Source organism: Apis mellifera, linkage group LG8, assembly GCF_003254395.2.
Source record: "Apis mellifera strain DH4 linkage group LG8, Amel_HAv3.1, whole genome shotgun sequence".
In the NCBI taxonomy this organism is placed as follows: domain Eukaryota; kingdom Metazoa; phylum Arthropoda; class Insecta; order Hymenoptera; family Apidae; genus Apis; species Apis mellifera.
The window spans coordinates 12,108,568-12,132,481 of NC_037645.1; the positions used below are offsets into that span (position 1 = coordinate 12,108,568).

Below are 23,914 nucleotides of genomic sequence, written 5' to 3' on the forward strand. Positions count from 1 at the left end.
TCTTCTAATCCACTCCTTCGAGCTTATATATACATATATATATATATACACACACTCGAATCCTTAGCTCGATTCCCTTCTGGATATAGCTTCCATCTCGGTTCGTTGGAGTGGAGATCAACGAAAGCAATGTCCGGATAACTCGTATCAGTTAGTGCAAGAGCATTTTTTAGTTTTTGTTTTTCTATTTATCCACCGATAATTCGAGCGATCGAGCTATATAAAGAAATAAAGATCCTTCTAAAATCGCTCAAATGTAGAATCGAGATTCGAGAGTAGAAGTTTGGCAAAAATATCTACGAATATATATATATATAATAAAAATAAATAAATATATATAATATAATATATATATATATATAAAATATAATATAATATAATATATATATATATATATAATATAATATAATATAATATAATATAATATAATATAATATAATATATATATATAATAATATATATATATATATCTCTTGGAAGATGTCCAAATTTGTGATTCGTGAATGAATGCAAAGTCAGAGGACGAATGCGTTATTCGAGGATAAATCGAAGAAAGCGTGATAGACGACGAGAGAGAGAGAGAGAGAGAGAGAGAGAGAGAGAGAGAGAGAGAGAGAAGAGACAAGAGCGGATCGTCGGGAATTGAAAGAACTTGTTTGGCGATACGGATCGCTGCTACCTTGCGAAATAGAATCTCCGTGAAATCGTAGATTCTCTCGCATGCGAATCTTACCGTTTCTCACCGATTTCTGGAAAAAGAGTCGCCAATTTTACACGTAGAATGCTCGATTTTGTCGCTATGAAACGTTCAAAGTTTCAACGTATCGATTGTTTACTTCTAGATCTAGAAAAAAATTTTTCTTCTTTACATTATATTTAAATTTTTTTCTTTCCCTCCAAATACCGGGCGAATAATGATTAAATCGATACTTGAATTCGTACATGCTTATCTAATAACCGCATTAACGTTCTATATTCCAGTTGTACCGGATGTTACGCGTTTTGGTAATGTTAGCTGCAGATGGAACGCGGCTATTTAAGAGATACGGGCGGATCGATCGATCAAAACGGATCATCGTTTCGATTAAATCACGCGTGGATGCATATCCATGTTAAATTTCAAAAATGTTCGAAAATGTAAAAATTCCGTCGATTAAATATATATGAAAAAAAAAAAAAAAAACGATAATTAACGTATAAAATACATAGAGATACGTTAAGAGAATTAGATGGACGTTATTTTTTATAAATCGAATCGACGTGACTCTCATTAGAGAGAGAACTGGAATATGCGTTATTATGGTTACGTATCAATAATGTATTACGTAATCTAACAATATCGTTACGCTGTTACGTTAATATGCAGCTTATGGTATCGAGCGTATTTCAATTAGGGATTATCTAAACTGCGCCCCGTTCGAATAAGCCGTATCGTTACCTTGAAACGAATAGAAAGGAAAGAAGATGCGAAGAAAAAGGATGGAATCTTTTTGACCGACCGAACAGTTTCCGTATTCTTAAACCACTCGTGTACACAATCACTTTCGAAAACGTGTCTAATCACTCCGAGAATCGTGTCTAATAGAAATAGAGTGAATTCACATCATCGTGTAATTTCTTTCAAAATATATACACACGTGTATCCATATAACCTTAAAATTATCTACGTTGAGCAACAAGTTGATTCATATCGTGCAATTTCTTTCAAAATATATACGTACGTGTATCCACATAACCTTAAAATTATCTACGTTGAGTGGCAACTCGATTCAAAAGATACAGTGATAGTTTTCTTTATTTTGAAAAATATAATTCCATTGGTGTTCACAATTACTCTCGAAAGGATTCGAGAATCACGGAAATTCGTATTATTGTGCAATTTCTTTCAAAGTAAGTACACACGCATATTCATTTAACCTTAAAATTACTCGCAGATCGAGCAGCGACTCGATCCAAGAGATATAGCTATAGTTTTCTTTACTTTGAAAAATATAACTCGAAATCAAAAAGGAATTAAATAGGAGAAAAGATGCAGCGCGCGTGGCTTATCCATAACGAGTCGGAATTGATGCGATCGAGCGGTGCGCGTGATCGTCGCGAGTGGTTGGAATCTCTTTGGCAAATACATTTTCGCGATGCATTTGGCGGAGGGATCGCGTTCTAGCGAATGCATCGATTTTGCACGCGACGTCCTCCATCCACCCTTTTCTCGTCGAAGAAAAGTCATTACACTCGATTCCAGCCGGATTACGGGGAGGAATCTCTTTCGAATATGACGACTATCTCGAGATGCGGACACTCATCGCGACCCAATTACTTTTTCACCGGCTATCCGATCATTTTGTAATGCTATGCATGCCTAGGGAATTTTAGTTGTTGGGAACAATGGCACTAAACGCGAGCCGCTGCTCGCACTTTCGTGCATTACGCCGAGCGACACGAGGCCAACAAGTTGTGTGCGCGAATTTAATTCGGTTGAAGGGGATCGATCAACTTATGAACGAACGTTGAAAATTAAATTGCAAATATCTAGTGTGGAGTAAAGTGAAATCGGATTCATCTTTTAAAAGAACGAATAATTTGTAATAGAATAATCATTCGAAACGAGATTATTTATTTTGAGATAAAAATTTTAAATAATACGAGTAATATCGTTTCTCGTAATAAGAGATTTTATGTACGATCGAAAGGAAATATCGCGTGAAGAAGTGGTTATATTTAGTAGAGAAAACAGTTTCACTTTCGAACTCGTTACTGCCCGAGTAATCGGGGAATTTGAATAAAAACGGGCGAATAAATTGTTTCGTGTATTTCGTCTTGGTAATTGGTGAAATATTTCATTGACATACGGTGTATCGCATCGTAAATCGAATTACAATTTGTACGAAGGCAAAACCGCAAAAGTGGTAAACCGCTGACCGCAAGTATCATAAACTACGATATATTACGTAACTTCAAACAATATAAGTACGGTATGCAGTTCGTTAAGTAATCCTTGTTATTAATTTAGAAAGTCAACCGCGCGAAGTTGAAATTAAACACGGTCGTGCCGAGTAATACACGGTTTGGATGAAGTCTAATTGAATTAGCAGTTACAACCAATTACTGGGTATTTCGTGTTTCATTTTGGTTCATCTATATATATATATATATATGTAAGAGTGACGAGTGTAATATGTTTATATCGTATACGTATCGTTATATCCAGCGTGCCATCTAATTTCGATGACCGAAATTGCGAGAACGATTCTCCAGAAATTTGATATTTTTATCGAGCGGAAATTCCGTTAAATAACCAAGAATCCGGCGTGGCTTAGACTCGATCAAGATCAACCGCGGTATGAACTTGCATTTCTAACCACCAACCTCTTCGTTTCGTACTTAAACAAACTGAGAAACCGTTGGAAGATAATCTAAAGCTGGGATGGTTCCCAACCTATACTTATACTTCGCGTCGGACTCGACTCGAAGATTCCAGTGCTGATTATTATTCCGTGACGAAAAAATCGCGAAATGAATTTGACTATTTAAAAATATCCGTAGAATAAATTATCGATTTTTTCCACTAAATATATTTCGAGGTTAAGAAAGTCGAATTCAACTATTTTTAACCTTTCTTCTTTCTTTCGTACGTAAACAAACCAAAAATCTTGTAAGATAATCTAGAACAATGGTTCTTACCTGCCGTATATATTCTATTTTTCGAAAAACGATGGAAAATATCGTTCCTTAAATACATTTCGAGGTTAGTTAGGCCGAATTTAAACAATCGTCTCGTTTCGTTTCACATTTAAACAAACTTGGAAAGATAATCCGAAACAATGGTTCTCAATATATTCCAATTTTCGAGAATATAAATCGTGGCGATGGAAAGTATCGTTTCTCTCTTCGCTTAAATATATTTTGACAGCGGCCGAATTTATGGTGACGCTGCGATCGAGGTTGAAAGACAAAGGGCTGTATCGGTAAGTGGGTGACCGACTAATCCGACGGTGAGGCCAGCTGCGCCAAATTGGCAGTGAGCGGTGGGGGAAGAGGCGGGCGGAGGGGGACAGGAGAATAGAGGTAGTGTGTTTAAAATTCGAAGCGAGTTAATTTGATTATCGCCATAACGGAGCTTTACCGGGCCGAGGAATAATCCGGCTGTATAACGACATCGGCTTAGCTATTGCCGACGCGTTTCCATTGTACGACTGTACAACCTTCTGGAAGACTGGAGAAGGGGTTAAGAGCGAAGTTGGAAGGGTATATAAGGGTCTCTATACCGATTGGCCCCCAGCTGGGGTAGCAGTAAACATTCTCTCGCCTTTCCCCCTTTTCTCTCCTCCTTTCTTCCTTCCTTCCTTCCTTCCTTCCTTCCTTCCTTCCTTCCTTCCTTCCTTCCTTACCTACCTACCTAGCTCTCTCCTTCTCTCGCGCTCGACTCCACCTCCTAACTTCTCTGTCTCTCTCTCTCTCTCTTTTACGAACTTAAGCCCGATTTAATGGGGTGGAAACGCGCGGCTCGATCAAGTTGTATTCAATTATCCCTCCTTTCCCGTCCCCGCTGTTAACCCCGGCCATCTACAGAGTGTCTTGCAAGAAAGTTTTTTCTTTCTTTTTTTTTTTTTCTTTCCTCATTTTCCTTCTCGCTTTCTTCCACGCATTGCTGCTGCTGGATCCCCTGGTTCGGACAACTGGCAACGATGTATCATTGTATGTTCGATTAGCTCAAGGTCGATCCGTGCAGTTAATCGAAAAATCCACTTCCACCGATTTTTCCTTCTCCTCGCTTATCTTTGTCTTTATTTATATATATTATTTATATGTCTTCTTATTTTTCGATCTTTGTATATCTTCGTTTGTAAATGAATACGAGATTTTTGATAAATTATCCTGTCCAATTTGTTATTATTTTATTCATCTTCTCGCGGATTAATAATGAAATGATAAAATCCATTGGTGGGTAATTCTTATGTAATTATATATCCACGTGGGTTGGAAATTGGAATTGTAGGAGGAGCGCGTTATCGACGGAATCATATTGCCTAAATGAATCGTGAATATATCGAGCCGCATATGTTCAACTTGTGCCATCAGATATATATATATATATATATATATATATATACGAATTCCGGTAAAAATAGCCGATGCGAGGGAAAATGGTGATCGGTCTTTTCAGTTAATAGAGTGGTAAATCTGCTTCCTCCCTTCTCGTAATCGAGTGCGAGATAAAGTTTAGAAATGGAGATTATTAAATTATTCATTCTCCTTCGCCGAACTTATTATTAACATCAATTTTTCATCGTATTTTTAATTTTATTTGTATTTTCGGAAGATGAAAATAATTTAAAATTAATAAATAATGTAATATGTAAATTGATACTTGAACACGAATACGTGTAAATTTGGATATACTGTTAAGAAACGAGATAAGAATCGATAAAGTTCGGAAGAAGGAAGGCTGCTTTGTGATCGCGGGTTTAGAAACTCGGCATAACCGAGGAGTTTAACCGCTTCCCCTTCTTCGCCATCATTCTGCCCAATTATTCGCAGCCGAAGGGAAACGCGTACGATCTCCAACTCTCCGTTCAAACACACCCACCTCCCCCTTCAGATCTCCGCCAGCCTTCTATGGGTACGCGCGATTCTCTCTTCCCCCCCACCTCCGCCTCTGTGTGCAGAAAGGCGCGCCCTGTGTGTAGGTTGGCGAAGCCATAGAGCACAGCTCTGCGCCAACTGCGCCAAACTTCGAATTAGCACCGACGACCAACTTCAAGATTTACAGTACAACTGCGACCCCCCACTCCCAGCCGAAAGAATCGCCTCTCTCCGTTCGGATAATATACGTATACGCGTGTATACACATCACGAGCGTTCCAACTACGCATACTTTTCGCGCACCAATCGAAAGTTTAACGCCACTTTCACGTTTATCCGTTCGAGAAAGGGAATAGGTTAGGAATTACGCTTAATTTTCATGTATACAAAAAGTTCGAGTGAATCTAAATTTTACATTCAATACAAGTATCGTTCTTTCCTCTGTTAAGGAACTGTTTTCAATAATAAAAACGAAAAACTCGAAACATCGATAACATTTTATCTTACTGCTTTAAAAAAGTGTCGTAAATAACGGTAGTGTGATGTCTTAATATTATCTAGTATTATCTTTGAAGAGACGAATTGAGTAAATAAAAGTTCGGAGTGAGTTTCGAGAGTGCCGGATCAAATTTGATAGCTGATTAATCGTTCAATAGACAGTATCTCTTCTTGTTGCGGTTAAATTGTCGGACAAATCACTTGAGAATTGATATTCTAACGTGTTCGAATCTCTTTATCGTTTTATCTTCACTTTCGATGCTTCTTTTCGGCCTTCTTTTGTCACGAGTGAGTAATGAGTTGATGATATTTTGATCGGAGTTTAAGGTGAAAACGCTGGACGCGAGAAACGAGATATTTAAGCATCGCAGTGGGGTTGAAGCAATATGTTATCCCTAGATTTAGAAGAGGAGCTTCTTCCGTTACATGCCCCATAGATGTTAACGAACCCGTTGTAATAACAGTTACTCGTAAAATGGTGACGTAGTTTAAGATGAAACTAGCGGTGGTACAGGTTGGGGGAGGAAGGGGGGAGGGGAGTTGGTTTCTCGACGAAGATTTGTTCGAACGACGCGATGCAACCGCGCTTCGGAGAGACAGCGAAATGTAATTTATCCGGTTTTACTATCGCAACGCGATGTGTTTCCATAATGAATTAAATAATCCTACCTCCGGTCCGTTTAGTTATTGAAATGCGATTAAATCGATCGAATAATTAAAACACGGTTAACCGTTTAATCACCGGTATAATACGAATTAATTTGTTAATTATCACGAGCAAGTTGGTTTAAAGAAGAAGAAGAAGAAGAAAAATATGTAATATCTTGAATCAATTTAATTATTTTAATAAATATAATTATCTTATTTTTTTCGATCTCTTTGACCTTTGCTAAATGAAATTTATGATATAGCATATCTTTTATTAACCAATGCGATAACCAATGTGAAAATCACATTAAAATAATCTTATATAAGGTTTCACATGAAGATAACATTATTTACTTATTATATTGAATAATAATGACTGTGCGCATATGCATATTTGCATACTCATTAATAAAATTTGCATAAAAAATTAAAAAAACAGATATTTTTTTATATCTCAGTACATAGATATTGCATTATAAATAAAAAAACGAAAAAAGAAACTGATTATATTATAATATATTAGAAAAAATTCTAATTTTATGCGATAATCTTTTCTTTTTTTTTTTCCAAAGTGATTGCAAAAATCATAGTTTTTGAAAAATTACTCGACTTTGATCTTTCGTTATTTAATAACAAATTACCAGTCGCGAAATATTTCCGATTTTTAAGGTTAAGGTTAAAGGATCTATTCGATTCGTATTAGATATACAAAGAACGATAATCGTAAGATAAGCAATAGGAAGCTGGTTAAATAGACTGGAAGCGGAACAGAGTCGAGGCCAAAAACTTTGCAGCTTTGAGGTTATCGGTAGCCCTGATCTCTCGCAAATTAATTTTAATGCTGCGAATCGAATACAAAGATATTCTCCGCGTATAGCAAATTCGATCGAAACAAACTTTGAACGTTAACCGAACATTTTCCAAAAAAAAAAAAAAATCTCGAAATACAAAAATAAAACGTAACACTATATATATATATATATATACATATAAATTTTGATTAAATGCTTGAAAAAATCGATACAAAGGAATGCAACGAGCCCCGTACGATCGGTTTTCGATACGTATCGATCGATATTCCAGGAGGAGCGAAGCAAAGGTTTATCTTCGTGCGATAAATTAGAAATACCTTTGCTTGGTATCTCGTTTGACGGACGTGTAGTGGATCGCCTATTAAAAAAAAAGAAAGAAAGAAAGAAAGAAAGGAAAAGAAAAAGGAAAAGTGACGGGGATCCTTGGAAGCAAGACCGCGGGGAAGGAGGGGGGGTTGCTGCGCCGTTGCCGTCGTCACGTTGAGCGCCTCGAACGTTTTCAAACGTTCGTCGTCGTCGTCGCTGTCGTCGCTGTCGGGAAGGTAAGCTCGACCGGAACTGGGAATGCGCGATCTTGCTGCACACCCGGACCGGTGTGCAACTACCTCGTGCCAAGAGTATTTGAAATACTCCGCGGTCCAGGATGAAGTATGCCATGGTATCAGAGGTTTGCGGGTTGTAACAAAGCGGGCCCTCCGGGCACCGAATGTACATACAGCCCTGGCATTTACCGCCAAACGACGACGACGACAGCCAGAATGCTGCAGGACTCCTGAAAACTTCCTCATAAATGGCTATTTGCGTTCGAGGAATTGGGACACGTTGGTATACCAACGTGAAATTTTATTTCTACCTACATGTCGCTTCTTAATACGCGCTTATTTGCGCCGCAGTGGGAGGGGCGGAGAGTGAGAGAGAGAGAGAGAGATAGCGGTGGAAGAGAAGGAGGAGGAGGAAGAAGAGAAGGAGAAGGAGGAAGAGGAAGAAGAGAAGGATAAAGAAAAGTTTTGCTCGCTAGTTTGTTATTATATACGCGTGAAAATATATCGGTGTAACTGGTGTTCTTTCGAAAAAGAGAAATATACGTTTGATATTTTGATCTCGATTCGAAGATTAAATAAAATTTCTTTAAAATCGTCTGCAATTTATATATAAGTAAGTATATTATAAATAAAAGTGAATTGAGAATTAACGGGGAATTTGCAAGTTAAATAAAAATATATAAAGTTTTAAATTTAACGGAAAAAGTGTATGCGTGTTCTTTTCGTTACTTCGAAGTCGTTAATATTCGTGACCTTGTAATTATATATTTTGTAACTAATTTATTGTTACATGCAAATAGTTTTAAATTTTACATTTTATCGTAAAAATTTCATGTCTAATATTTAGATTTGCAAATAAAAAGGAAAAAAAAATTATTTTTATCTATTTTCGATATATCGTACGAATTATATTTCAAAGTATTGCTTATTCAGTTCTTTTAGTACATTCGGAGGGAGAGGATCGAAACGCTCTCAGCTTCTTTGAATTCGTTCTTGAATTTGTACCGAATTTACAAAAATATTTACAAAAAAGGAAATCGAAGAAATTTGAACGTGCCAAATTGTGGAAAATTTATAATAATCGATCGCATAACAGCTGGTATGTACGTTAATTATTATTACGTTAATTATTATACTCGTAAAGCAAATTCGTATTTATCGTCAGCTATAATTACGAAATCGAATGTGTTTTGATAAAAGTAATTTTAAGTTTTACAAAAAAAACTTATATATAATATTTCTATTAATATTTAACGCGTTAAGTGTGTGTCTTTTGAATACTTTAATATTTTTTTTTTTTATGAATTTAAGATACTGAGCGAAGATTTACGACTATAAATAAGTATATTTATGTGCTTTACGTTCAGCATCATTATTTTCAAAATTTCAAAATTTCTTCAATATTTCCCATTGTACTTGTATTTATCTTCTAATCACATTTGTTTCTATCCGTATTCGATAAATATACGAGAATAGTTATTATATAATTTTTTTTTTTAATGAAAATTAAACGCTTGTTATTGTCGTGATATTAATTATAAACAAATGTATTTTTCTTCACGTTCAGCATCATTATCTTGTTTCAAAATTTCAAAATTTCTTCAATATTTACTATATACTTTGATATTTATCTTCTAATCGTATTTGTTTCTATCCGTAACGTATTCGATAAATATACGAAATATACGTTTTTTTCTGTTCGATGTAAACAAGCATAGTCATTATATAATTTTTTTTTTAATAAAAATTAAAAGCTCGTTATTAATATTAATTGAAAATTGTAAATAATGTGTATAAATGATAAGAAAAAATGAATAAGAATAATAGGGTAATTAGTTTTATCGAAGTATTCGAGGTTTAACATTCCTCGTTGTTAATAGTGTTGGAAGAAGAATCTTTCATGCGGAAGAATTTCAGTTTGAGAATTCTCGATTTTAGAAAATAGTTGCAAGTAAGAACTGTACGATATGTTTAATTTAATTTTTCTTTTCGATTAATTCGAAAAGTTTCGCGAAGAATTTTCGGAAGATAAAGTAGCGACCTCGGTCGAGAAAAAAAGAAAGAAAAAAAGAAAAAGTTTTTCAAATTAAAGTTTTTGATTGTCGTGATATTGACTTTTTAAGTAATAGTGCGTATTCTTACGAAAAAATGAATAAGAATCGAAAATAATATGTTGTTATCCATCGTTGGTAATACGACAAGATCTCGGTTAAAATCCAAAGTTTACATTCGTTTACATACAATATGCAATATCACGTTGTAGATTACACGATGTTTAATTGAAATCGAAAAATCTACGACAAAGTACGATTATTTTTAAAAGAGGATCGATTCCAACGATTGAAACAAGTTTTACATATTTTCTTTATTTACAATCGGAACTATCGAAGCTATCGAAGCTATCGCAGATTTCGACAGAAACAAATCGTCGATCGTTTTAAACTCACTTTAAAATTATCGTCAAACTTACGAGAAAAATATTGTTTTTATTAATTTATCTATAATAAAAATAGCACGAGAAATATCAAAAGCATGATATTGCGTGCAACTTTTTAATGCCCTTTATCGAAATATGGTAGATCGTGAAATTGCGCAAAGAAAGAGATAAAATTCTCTCCTCACGTAACAGAGAATGTAAAAGTTCCGTGGAATATCGTGGCAATTATTGTAAAAGGGATTATCACGTTGTTGTGTCACGGTAATAATTAATGTATATTAATTAATTTTCAAATGTATAAAAAATAATTGTTTCAATGTAATAATGCATAACAACTATACATTAAAATTTTTAAATCCTCTTTTTAAACATTTATTTAAATTAAACGAAATACGTGTGTACAGATAGAGAACTAATCGATAATTTCGATCGATATTTCAATAATTGAAAAAATATTCTATAAATTTTTTAAAAAGTCTTTAACGTCACGAAATATCTATTTTAATTTAAATCGTTTTATAAATTATCGATATTTTTTTTTTTTTTGTAAATTAAACTTAAAATTAAGTAATTTTATTTTATTAGAAATTCACACGATGTAATGAACAAGTATGAAAAGTAGAAACTTTCTATTTTTTTTTTATTGCCATATTCGATTCGCAAAATTATATTAAAATAAATGTTCATGGTCGCCCATGATGTATACAGGCAACGATCGAACGCCATCTAGTGAGAATTCCTTCTATCTAATCTGGCCATGCTGACATTTACGAATCAATTTTAACCTATCTTACGTCGTAAATAACATGCGTTTCTATCGTTGTTTATTTATTATAATTTACAATTTAACGCTTCCTTTTTATTATTTCAAAACGTCCTAATAGCCAGATCCTTCGTTCCAGAGCTTCTTTCTTCAGAATACGCGACACGAAAAGAGAGAGAGAGAGAGAGAAAGAGAGCAAGCGAAGAAAAGACGAAAGTAGTAGAAAAATCTAGTAGCGTTATTTATCGTTCGGGTATGGGGCGATGAATGTCGTTTAAAATTTCGATATAAATTAATCGAAGAGGGTAAAGGGTGGCGGGGCGTAATGGGTTGGAAAATGAAGTTCTTGTAGCCCGGAGAATCTCGCCCTCCTCCTCTTCCTCCATTTTCCCTCTTCTTCCGCTTTTACACCGTCCTTAGCCGCTTCCGCTTGTGCGGCAAAGCACAACCTTCCCTTCTTACCCCCACCCGCCGTCTACCATTCCACTCGTCGACGCGTTCTTTCCTCGTTCCTCCCACCACCGACTCCCACCACCTCCGCTCCGCCACTCCGCTTCGCTATTATCTTAAGTAAACAGGCTACCTGCGCGCTCGGCAATTCCAGATAAAGTCACATGTTATCAAAATCCCGACGCTGCGTTTCCAACCCTCCTCCCCACCCAGACACCTCGTCTCGTTAATTCCGTTAAGTCGCGGCCTTACGTTAATACGAGAGCGGAAGATGGAACAATCGGGGCCGATTGCTCCTCCACGCGTCTCAATGTCGCCACTGATTTTTCATCCTCCTCCTCCTCCCCCATCTCGAGGAGAAATCTGATGGTTCCGCGCCGAGGAGGAAAATATTAATAGTCGAAGTAGTACGAATAATAATAAATGTTACTTTAATAATTTAATCGTTCGGAATATAATAATAATCGGAAATAATTTTGCGATGCACCAAATGGATTGAAATTATACGAGAAACGGATCGATTGATAGGTGGATAAATTTTGTTCAAGTATTTCGATAGATAATTTATTTATCACTTTATTAGAAATTTTTAAATAGTTATTTTTTTCAACGTATTAATGTTTAAATTCTTTTTCTTCTCACTCTTTTTATTTTCCACGATTCGAAAATTCGAAATATTCGAGATTGTTAATTTGACGAGTGGAGAACGAATCAAATACGAGATACGAATCATAATTTCCCCCTCTCGAAAATTCTCGGTATTTGATCGTACGGAGGAATGTAAAGGAAGGGCTTAATGTTCAAAATGGTGGCGCGTGCGAGTGGGTCTGTACGAATTTTAGATTGGATGGTTCACGCGTGTATTCGACACCGTTCGTAAATATTTTTTTCGAGACGAAAGTTTGCCGTATATTCCCCTTTGATCGAAGTGAAAAATACAAGCGCAGTGGGCTAAGCAGTCGATTAAAAGCGATTTAGATAAAGAAGGGAAGAAAGCTTTTTCGAACCGGATCTTTTCCAACCTTTAAACCCGCCCCGAAACGTGTTGTAAAAGCTCTTTGTCGCGTAAATGAATGCGCGCCGCGGCCTGGCTGAGATTTTTAAAACCTAGGATCGAATAGAAGTCTCGAGGTGAATTTTTTAAAAGTGAAATTCAATTTTTTCTCCCCCTCCACCGCTGTAATGTACGCGTGTAAAATATTTCTTTGTGCCCGCATCTCCACGCACCGAGAGTCGGAGAGGTTAATGTTATTTGAACCGAGCCTTTTACTCGCGTACCAAATTATACCACGGAGAAGAGACGAAATATATATTCATACATTTCGCATATTCCATTTTACACTCGCTGTGAATCTCGTCGAAAAAATAATAAAAGGAAAGAAAAAAGAAACAAGCGTAATAAACGAACTCTGCTCGATCGATACATTTTTTTCAGATGGTAACACGATCTTCACCGCGTCTCGATACGCGACTTGTCTAAATTTTAAACACGGTTAGATATTTCTTTCTTAACAACAATTTTCTTTCTTGAATTTTTCTTTTTGTTTGAAAAGATCGTATAAATTACTTTAAAAATGTATTTCACTTTATTTTCATTCTCCTGCTTGAAAAAGGAAAAAAAGAAATCAAATATCCAAATAAATCTATCGACAAATTCGAAAAGCTAATGAATATATCCGGAGAAATCAGATTCGAGACTTACATTTAATCGAGAATTAAATAGCACGGAAAGTCGGTCGAATCGTAAACTCTTTTAAATGATGGCGGTTAGCTCGGCTCGGTCCGATAAGTATTCTCGGGGTGTCTAGGCACGCCGCATGAAACCAAGAATCGTAGGTATGCGTCCCAGTATGGTCGCTACAATCAGAGTGGCACGCGCTCTCATACCCATCTTCCCCCTCCACCCGATCCAACTAACCTCGCCGACTCCTAGTCACCCCAGTTTCCCACCTCTCTCTCTCCCTCACTTCGATACTCGAGACGTCGTGAGACGTCATTCGACGAATGCTTTCCGTCCTTCGATTGTCCGATTGAATGCGAAGAATTGGACGAAAAGTGAAATCGATCGATTCCCAGATTTTGTTTTCATTTCATTCGTGCATTTTTGGATAAAAGTTAAAATTACGAAGAAGATTGTAGGAGATTGTAAAATATTCGAACGTATAACCTCTCTTAAGAATTAATTCGAAACGTGTCCTTTTATGTAGAGTTAGGTTATGTTATAGGTTATGTTATCGAATCGGATAATAAGAAGTTTTCGTGAACAATTTACACGGTGATATGGGTACGAACGTTGGATGGAACCGCGATATTTCCCATACAGATCTTCAATCCAATTTCACATCTACGTCGACTGAGCCTGAACAGCGATTTCTCGGCATTCCGACTTCCAAGAACGGATTCCTACTTCGCGTTTCACCATTTTACCATCCTCGAATATTTGAAGGATTTCCAATGGGATTTCTCGAGAGAGAGAGAGAGAGAGAGAGAGAGAGAGAGAGAGAGAGAGAGAGAGAGAGAGAGAGAGAGAGAGAGAGAGAGAGAGAGAGAGAGAGAGAAATGCGAGGGACAATATGTCGTGTATAGGGAGCAAAAAAAAAAAAAAATATTAACGCGTTTAACAAGCGTGAAATAACGCGTTTATAATTAAAAAAAAAAAATAAAAGAATAAAAAAGGAAAGAAATTAATTCGATTCGATCATCGTCCTCTCCGCACATTTCCACCCCCCCTCTCTCTTTCTCCCTGTCATGCAGTCGAATGTTTGCGATCAAAAAAGATTATTATTGATAGCGGAGAGAATTGGTTCTCCGGTTTGTGTCAAAATAAAATCGTATCGTTTCATTTCTACTATGTGCAAACAAAAATATTTTTCCGTCTTCCGCTCTTCTGCTCCCTGCAGGCCAGCGAACAGTCGATACCGAAGGAAAACAATTTGTCAATGAGACGTTTCCGTCCTGATATCGAGCCTTTCCTCCGATTTACCCGATTTTTCATCCGTCCCACGATAATTTAATATTATAAGCATCCGTATTTTTATTCTTCTTGATTAAAAGAAAAAAAAAAAAAAGAAAAGAGTAATTTTCGAAACGAAGAAAAATTTCTTTTCTTTTTTTAATCTATTCGCGATAATTGATTCGTCGATCTGCTCGATATAAATATTTCTTTTCATCAGAGTGAAAGATAAATTACGCGTAAAATCGTGCAACGAATCGTGCAAAGATTAAAAGTTACAAGTACAAGTGTTCTTATAATGGTGAAATTAAATGGACGAATCGAAGAGGATCGGAATCTTATTGAATCTTATCGGAGGACGAGGAACGAATTACGTTTAACAGGTGAAACTATCGAGATCCCGCCTCGAACGATCTATTTCAGCGAATGCCATCCCTCGAATTCAAAATCCACGTATCTTCCTACGGTTGAATACACATTGGGTCCTATCGCACGATCAGTCGTGGAAGTTCAAGCTAATACCACCACTGAACCAATCAACCGTCCTCCTAAAGTTCTCTGTCTTCGCCAATGAAAACGATCGTGGTAATCTTTCGGATCGATAATCGAACTTGTACGAAAGTGATAGATGTATTACGAAAGTCTTTCTCTCTTTCGATCGAACCTGAAAAAAAAAATCACCGTTTAATATTCGAGGGATAAATTCGAACGAATTTAAAAATAATTTTCATAAGTCGAACAATATTACAAATTGTAAATTGTAAATTCGTATATTATTCGTGTATTATATCAGAAGGGAGTATAAGAATTCCAGAAATGTAATTACGAAAATTCTAATCTCTCGACTGGTATACGCGACATGTAAGTGTAAAATCTAAAAGAGTTTTTCAGATTATTAAAAAAATAAAATGGTAACTTATTTATAATCGAAGAATGATTCAATGAACTCCAATTTGAAGGAAAAGATTCTCTCTTTCAAATCTGATAGAAAATTTGTCCTTAAAGAGAACAAAAAAATCTTCTTTTTTCAAACTGTATCAATGTCCATCTACCGTTTAAGTTTCCATCGAAATTTAAATAACAAATCTCTAGAAATCTCGAGGAAAGTTTCCAATTTTTCCACCGTTTTGATTCAAATCAGTTTCCATAATGTTAAGCCCAACGATGGATGGGTTTGTGGTCTGGTCGACAGGCAGACAGGGCTCTTGGAAATTTGTCTTTAAACACTTGGAAAGTTGGAAGGTTCTCTAATTTATAGATATAATTTATAGATCGGCAATATGTCATTATAAGGTCATTGTCCAAAGGTCGTGGGTCCTGATATGATTATCCTCGGTGATTCAGGGGCCTAACCCATCATTCACCGATGGTCATTTCCTCTCCAGAACACACAGCACTCGGGAGAGAGCGTTGGAGAGAAGTGATTCAAGGTTGATTATCTCTCAAGGGGTGACTCCATTCCCTCAGGCCCTGTTCTTGATCTTTTGCAGGTTTGAAGAGTGGAAGAGGAAGACCCAAGCGAACACATAAGTAACGCAGTTGAAAATAGTCTCATAGAAATATCTGAAAACATTTAGATTAGAACAAATATTTTATATAGTTAAAATAATTGGAATCTAGTCGCTAGTAATACTTCACATTTATAAACTTATAAACTTATTTCTGCGGATTTCGTTCTTCAATTCTGCTTTATTTCTTCAATTTGGAGGGATTCTTCATGCTAGTATTAGAAAAATCTTGATCAGCATTCCACGTGCAAAATCAGCCAAAAGAAGACAAGATCAATTATGGAGACACTAATACTTTAGATAAAATTGCTCCTTCTTTCTCTAAAAAAAAAAGAAAAGCAATTTTTTTTTCAAACCAATTTATATTTATCACATATTACTCCAGAAAGTAAGAAATTGATTAATCTTCAGGATAAATTTTATTGTTGCAGATATAATCTGAAACAAAAATGAATATAAAAGATAATATACTTTATAGCGAGCCAATGTCAAAAGTTCCAAATATTTCTCTAGGACAATATTTGTTCGACAATCTGCATAATAATCCCAATGATATTGTACAAGTAAGTTCTTTCAAGATAACAGGTTGAATCATTACATCAAAGGACAAGTAATACATTATGGAAATATATATATATATATATATATATTAGAAAATGTATTTGACTTACGTAATATTTAAATCTTGATTTTAGATAGATATTGAGACTGATAAACATTTAACGCGCAAAGAACTTCTCGACAAAAGCATAAGATTAAGCATTGCTTTGCGAAATTATGGAATTGACATGAAAGACAGAGTTTCTCTTACAAGTGAAAATCATCCAAATTACATGATAGCGATGTGTGGCACGTTTTTCAACGGAATTACGTTTGCACCTTTAAATCCAGCATACACTGAAAGTAAAACGATTGTTTTAATTCGATAATTTTCCAATCATTCTGTTTGGATTGAATGTATTTCAAATGTTAACGCTTCGCAGACAAAAGTTACGATCAATCAAATCAGGTTTTAATTTGTACAACATTTCAGTAATACAATTTGAAGCGATACATATTTTTATCCATTATTTTAAAAATATTTTTATCTTGAATTTATAACCTGAATTGAAAGTTAGAGTCGAGAGGACATTCGTTTGCAAAGAGTTAATAATTAGACTGCGGATGTTTGTGCATTCATTAAATACAAATTTGAACGTAGAAAAAATCTATGAAGAATATAATAAACTCTCCATTTCTTTAATCTCGTTCACAAAAATTGTATTTTGCACAAAAGCATCCACAATCCATTAATATATCTAATTATATAGATAAAAAAAATAAGTTTAAATAATTTTCGAAATTACGCTTTGTAAAATGATGGAAAATATTCGAGTTTAACGTAGGAAAATTTTCAACGTAGGAGAATTCGGCCACATGTTGGAAATTTATCAGCCACGAGTGATATTCGTATCTCGACGCACCGAAAAGCTTTTGGTAAAAGTCGCGTCTACTTTAAGCTGGGATATAAAATTAATAGAATTGGACGACGAAGCTCTCGATGGAAATGTGGTAACGTTGAACGTGTTTTTGGAAAAATATGGAAATATCGTGGACCCACGTACGTTCACACCGGTACAAGTGGGCGACAACGACAAGAGAATGGCAGTCATCCTTTGTTCCAGCGGCACAACGGGTTTTCCAAAAGGAGTGATGCTCTCTCATCGAAATTTACTAACCTTCATTCAGAGTATAAGGTAAATTGCATTGCTCTCGCCACGTTTTCAATATCCCCTGAAAAATATTACAATACGTGTATAACTATACATCATACGTATTTTATTCCTTTTATTTTATTCGCAAAAGTAAAAATAAATATACTTCTCTTGTTTTATACTTCCAAATCCACCAACGATTATTATAACTTATTCGTTTTTTCTCATTAAAGCAAGCCGAATTTCTTGAACATTCAACAAGGAGATCGAATGATAATTTTCTTGCCACTGTTTCACGGCTACGCTTTCGGGATGATGTGCAACTGTATATGCTCCAATTCGATCATATGTTTAATGCGAAATTACAATACGGACACTTTACTGAGCTCCATTGGAAAGTACAAGATCACGCATTTACCACTCGTCCCACCTATCCTGGTAGCTGTCCTGAAACATCCAATGTTGCCAAATTACGACTTCGGCAGCGTGAAAGAAATATTATGCGGCGCGTTGCCGCTTCCGCTCGACGTAAGTTTCTTCCATTTTAAATATCTCGATATATCTCGAATATGAAATCGATCTTGGAATCGGATCGAACGACTTTTCTCGAAATTGAATCGACGCTCATTTTCAGATTGCGAACGAACTGAAACGGCGCACGAAAGTGAAAAACATACGAAACGGTTACGGAATGACGGAATTGTCGATGGTGTCGAATTTGAGCGAGAGATCGTGCAAAGACGCCTCGATCGGCCCCCCGTTGCCAGGTTTCAAGTGCAAGGTGGTGAGCATGGAAACGGGGAAGACGGTTGGCGCGGGGAAAGTGGGGGAAATTTGCTTCGCCGGTGATCAGGTAATGTTGGGATACTACAAGAATCCGAAAAGCACCGCGGAAACGATCGACGAGCAGAATTGGCTTCACACGGGCGATCTCGGATATTTCACCGAGGAAGGAGGATTGTACATCACGGGGCGAATAAAGGAAATCATCAGGTACAAAGGTTTCCAAGTGGCGCCAAGCGAGATCGAGGCATTGTTGCTAACGCATTCAAGTGTCAAGGACGTGGCTGTGTTGGGTAAACCCGACGAGGTGTGCGGAGAGTTGCCGATGGCCGTGGTGGTGAGGCAACCAGGCAGCAACGTGACGGCCGAAGAAATTGTGGATTTCGTGAAAAGTGAGTCTTGCGTCCGTGTGTTTGAATGGTTCAAGCAAAGTGTGAAATGCGCTATTAACGACAATTTTGCTTTTAGAAAATTTATCGCCGCAGAAGTGGCTGAGAGGCGGCGTTAAATTCGTCGAAACTTTACCCAAGACTCCATCCGGCAAAGTACTACGGAAGCAATTGCTTAATATCGTGTTATCCAAATTGTAAACGAATTACATATTCTGTACGCATAATCGCATCGAATAAAATCTATACTCCCTTCTCCTAATAGAATTGTCGAGAAAGAATTTTGTGCGCATATTGGTGCGCAGTTACCAACTGTTGGTAATGGATAAGCGAAGCATTCGTTCGAATAAAATAGCGAAAGAATTCGTATAATAATCGATTCAAATGAGAAACTTTCGATTCTCTTCTCCTCTTTGCACGACAAAATCTTGAAATTTTGCCCTCTGTGGGCAAAGGAAAGAGATTAGGGTGTAAAAAGAAGAAAGGATATATGGTCGATAAGTAGACCGATAATTGGCCGTTCTTTTTAGCGGAATAGTCAGAACGATCGCGTTATCTTCGTTAACGAGAAAGTGCGATAGGAATTTCTAGCAGTTTTACTGGATCAACGGAATTAGCGGTATCCGGTATTGGAAAAATTTAAATTTCACACCACCTACGCGAGACTGCTACACGACTATGCGGTGTATCGTCTACACAGTGTGTCCCATAAGTCTTCGCTTATCGACTAAAGACGAATATTGAAATTTCCAAACATCATCCGTTAAAAAAAATTATCACAATTATCCTTCCGTAACGAGCCGGGCAAAATTTCTAAACACGAATAACACGAAAGGCGAAACCGTCCCTGTGAAACAAAAACGTGAAATTAATTTCGTTGCAGGAATCATGGGAATATAAGTAAATCTGATTGGATTTAAAGCGGTTCAGCAACTTGCCTGACAATCGAATCCAATGTCAGCCGATTCGCAATACACCTTGTAGGTGAAACAAGTTTACTGCTGGATATATAACGTAACCTGATGTACGTGTGGTGTGTACGTCTATGGCTGGCGTTCCTGTTAATTTCATTGTGACGATCACCCTGACAAATCTAATTGACGTGCATCAATTATTTGCCGGACGAAGGCCGCTTAACTCCCTTTCCACTTGCCAGCCAGCATGGTTTCCGGATAATTTCATTTTTCACGGCACTTTCTACCGATAGAATTTTATCTCCGTGCCGTTATGTCGGAACAGCCTTTCTAATTCCCAAGCGATGATCCATGTGGGGCTGTAAATAGAAAATACTCCTGTTAAATGAATTTTATTATCAGTTGTGAAAAATGTAGGAATTTTTTTTTCTTCTCGATGGAAAATAATTTGTTAGTTCGCTCGAATTTCGAACTTGGAGGAAATTTTTTAGCCAAATACATAGTTGGATGAATTTATTATGCGATAAACATCTTTAATGTAAAGTTTCGTGACAGAATTAAGAAAATATTGACAAACTTTCCACCATCTTCTCTCCGCTAACTCTTCTTTAGTTAGATTAAAAAGTAATTAATGAAATATTAGATTTAATATACGATCAAAAAACCGTGATAAAAGTTCTCACACTCTGAAACGTTTTCTTTTTTTTTTTTCGTCTAGAGATCCAACATACCGCCGCCATTGTTAAAGAAGTTTCTGGAAAAAAGCGAATAAAAACAGATAAAAAAAATTCGAATAAGGTACGCGTGTAAATCTTTCGAATTGAATTTTCGATTCCTGAAATTTGCCAAATTTAATAAATTGTACTATTGGATGCATGAAAGGCCCCCTGGTGACAATCGTCAGTTTCCATATCTTTAAGTAGAATAAGAAAAGAACTCGTTGGCGCGCAAAGCACGTTTATAACCTCGTCAATTTTGACGATACAACAATGAAATTTAGCATTTATTAAAAAAACGTAAAATCTAATTAGAAGAAGTTTACTAAAAAAAAAGTAAATGTCTTCTTGGATCAAACGGATATATTCAAAGAAGCAAAGTGAAAAATTAAATATCTATATCGTTTCATTATCGTACTTTATGATCGTCTTATTGTAAAAAAGAGAAATTGAATCAGAAATATGAATCATGTGCGATATATGTGTCTACCATCCATCGATTCACGGAAGAAAGGTTGGAACTTATCGCCCGCGGGTGATCTCGCTGCATTGTAAAAAAGAACAAAGCAACGTCTGATTAAAGTTCTCATAGAATATTCGGATATTCTTGATCAAGGTTCGATTAAACGTGAAATTGTTGTTTATTCAAAATACTTACGTATAATTAGAATCTATCTCGTTCAAAATTCTATTCACGATTCGAAACTTCTCACTCGATACGAGATTCTAACCTATTTTTAGCACACTTGATTCTGTCTGTAGATAACAAATCTATTCTTCTCTTCTTTTTTCTCATTATAAAGATATTATAAAGATTTATTTTATTTTAATCAAAGTAATGACTTATCGTCTATCAATTTCGATCGTATCTCTTTGTTTATTCGCTATTTCTTTTCTATTTTATCTAGACCGAAGTATAGTAGAAACAACGTGTCTCCACCGCCACGAAGTAAGCGCGATCATTTCAAATTTATCGACCGCTTCATTGGTCAAGAAGAAAATGTACAATGAGTATAATTGGTTGAAGTTTGGTATATAGGGAATAGGTAATCGAAAGGTGGAAAGATCGATTGGTCGGTAGGTGAGATGGCGTTGCGATAGAAGTGGAAGAGCAGAAAACGGGCAGATGCGATGCAGTTGGCCGCAATGGCGATATAGAATGGTGAGGCAGCGGCATAACGCGCATAATAACGCGCGCTCGAGGCCTTCGTAAAATGAGATACGACGGTAGGCAACGAAGCGTAGGAAGGAGGCAGCAGGGAATCGGGAGAAAGAGAGACAGACAGGAACGGATAGAGGGCGGGGAGGGTGCCTATCACTCGGAGAGATCCAATACAATGCGAACTATTGTACCCACGTTCGCCATCCACTCCAATTCCTAGGCTGGAGATATGCAGCTAGCTCGATCCTGCACTTGCCGCGCGCCCTCTCTACATGTGTTGGAACGTTACACACATACCCGGCCCTCTCTAAGTCTGTGTCGCCACTTCCGTAAGGATACGAACGAGTTCAATATGGAACGAATGAACAGATTACATTGACATTGTACCTCTGGCAAATGACGTGTTTCGTTCAAATTCAAGTTCTTCCATTCTTCACCAGAAATTGTTCGTTTCAAAAAATCTAGGTACGAAAAAACTTTTCTTCCAAACTTTTTTATTTATTTTATCGTAGATATCGAAACTTTCGCATTCCAAAAGTGATTTTCCTTCGCAAATATTGGAAATGCATCGAGACCACCATTTTACTCGAACTGTAATTTTCACTCTCGAACGATTTTCGAGAATTTTATCGTAGGGATCGAACGAATCGAGGGATTCGATTTATGATGATCGAATTATGCGACGGGAAGCTAGAAAGAGAAATAGATGACGCGAGGCAAAGCATAACCATTGGCGAGAGAGAATCGGAGAGAAAAGGATGGATAGAGAAACAAGGTAGGAAGGGAGCAGGCGTTTACGTGCGCCAGACATCCGATGATGCATAGTTGCTGTTGACATGCTGGAACGTCAGGCTCACATGACCTCTCGAGCACACCCATTATCCGCAAAGCGACCCCCAATTTGGGACAATAACCGCTTCGTAGAGTCGTGTAATAATTATTGGCCGGTTTTCAGCCTCACCCTTCTATCCCCTTCAGTTATCATCGCCAGTGTTTCGTCGCGTTCAACGTCGCGAATATTCGTTCGAAAGAATACTTCTCGATACTTCGTTGCGTTCATCCGCTGCGAATCATAGCGCTGCGTGGACATTTCCTATCCTCTCGAATAATCTGCTTTTTTGTGATATCCGTTTTTGAATAAATTTAACGACGAAGGATTAAGATTTGTATAAAAAGCTATTCGTTTTTAAATATGGATAAAAGATGGATTCGGACAATGGAACGGAAGAAAAAAAGATCAATTACGCGGAGATTACGAAAGATTTTTTTTTTTTATTTTAAACTTATAATTAATCTTGCATGTGAAACGTGAACGTGAAAGCCATCCCTTTTGATCAAACGAGATCATTATTCGGAAATGTTTCGTTATTAGTCACCTATGTATAGAAACGATTTAAAGCAAACAATATCATTATCCGGCTGTTGACCGGATACTGCAACAGACATTTTTATTCTTTCAAAATATATTCTTCACAATTTGATAAACAAATGCACGTGCTCGATGTTTTCAAGAACAAATCTATTAATATTATCGAAAATCACGAAGCGAGGGAATGAAATGGAAACGTCTTTATTTGTTAAAAATAAAATTATTTAATTAAATTCGAAATTCGTACGATTTAATTGAAAAGATAACGCAGATTAGAGACAAAAGATAACGAGAACAATTAACAATAAAACACGTAGCTTGTGTAACCCGGTGAAATATAATGTGCATAAACTGTCTGAAAATTACGCGAAACAACAGGCTGACAGGTAACACGAACGGTGAAGTAGCAGTATTGTCCCCATTTATTCGAAATTTATTAAACGATGATGCATCGTTTAATAAGCGGCATACAACACAAAGCTACATTATTATTATTATCACTTTAACTGTTCCTTTTAACGATATTATTTTTTTTTTTTTTTAACTTTCTTTCAATCCGAATCAAATTCAAATCTATCCTAAAGTATCTTACCAAATACTTTTGCTTTATTACAGAGTGAATTGAGACAAGAACATCGAGAAGTAAAGAATCGAACGAACTTAACCTCACTTTCGCAAGATAAATCCACGGTA

The 23,914-nt window shown here is 36.4% G+C and overlaps 1 protein-coding gene and 2 long non-coding RNA genes across 6 annotated transcripts; 1 reads left to right on the top strand and 2 right to left on the bottom strand.

Moving 5' to 3' along the window:
- The first annotated feature begins 1,386 nt into the window (after positions 1–1,386).
- On the top strand, positions 1,387–19,327 carry LOC726625 (4-coumarate--CoA ligase 1). 4 transcript variants are annotated; one of them, XM_016913597.2, is made up of 8 exons: positions 8,547–8,696; positions 9,017–9,182; positions 16,626–16,757; positions 16,890–17,097; positions 17,597–17,930; positions 18,122–18,416; positions 18,523–19,067; positions 19,140–19,287. In XM_016913597.2, exons 3-8 carry the CDS (start codon positions 16,644–16,646, stop codon positions 19,177–19,179), a joined length of 1,536 nt encoding a protein of 511 aa, XP_016769086.2. In that variant the 5' UTR covers positions 8,547–8,696; positions 9,017–9,182; positions 16,626–16,643; the 3' UTR covers positions 19,180–19,287. The 4 variants fall into 4 exon arrangements, with proteins under 4 accessions (XP_006569796.2, XP_026298296.1, XP_016769086.2 ...); XM_026442510.1 differs by having other exon boundaries at positions 8,560–8,696; positions 18,523–19,063; positions 19,140–19,327; XM_006569733.3 differs by lacking the exons at positions 8,547–8,696; positions 9,017–9,182 and adding an exon at positions 1,387–1,890 and having other exon boundaries at positions 18,523–19,063; positions 19,140–19,327.
- Positions 12,890–16,618, bottom strand: LOC102655158. Its single transcript, XR_001703971.2, has 2 exons — positions 16,325–16,618; positions 12,890–16,249 (listed from the first exon to the last, which is right to left on the bottom strand). It is a non-coding gene; the product is annotated as an uncharacterized LOC102655158 (long non-coding RNA).
- LOC107964859 lies at positions 19,279–23,620 on the bottom strand. The gene is made up of 2 exons (XR_001703972.2): positions 21,349–23,620; positions 19,279–20,333 (listed from the first exon to the last, which is right to left on the bottom strand). It is a non-coding gene; the product is annotated as an uncharacterized LOC107964859 (long non-coding RNA).
- Between the last annotated feature and the right edge of the window lie 294 nt (positions 23,621–23,914).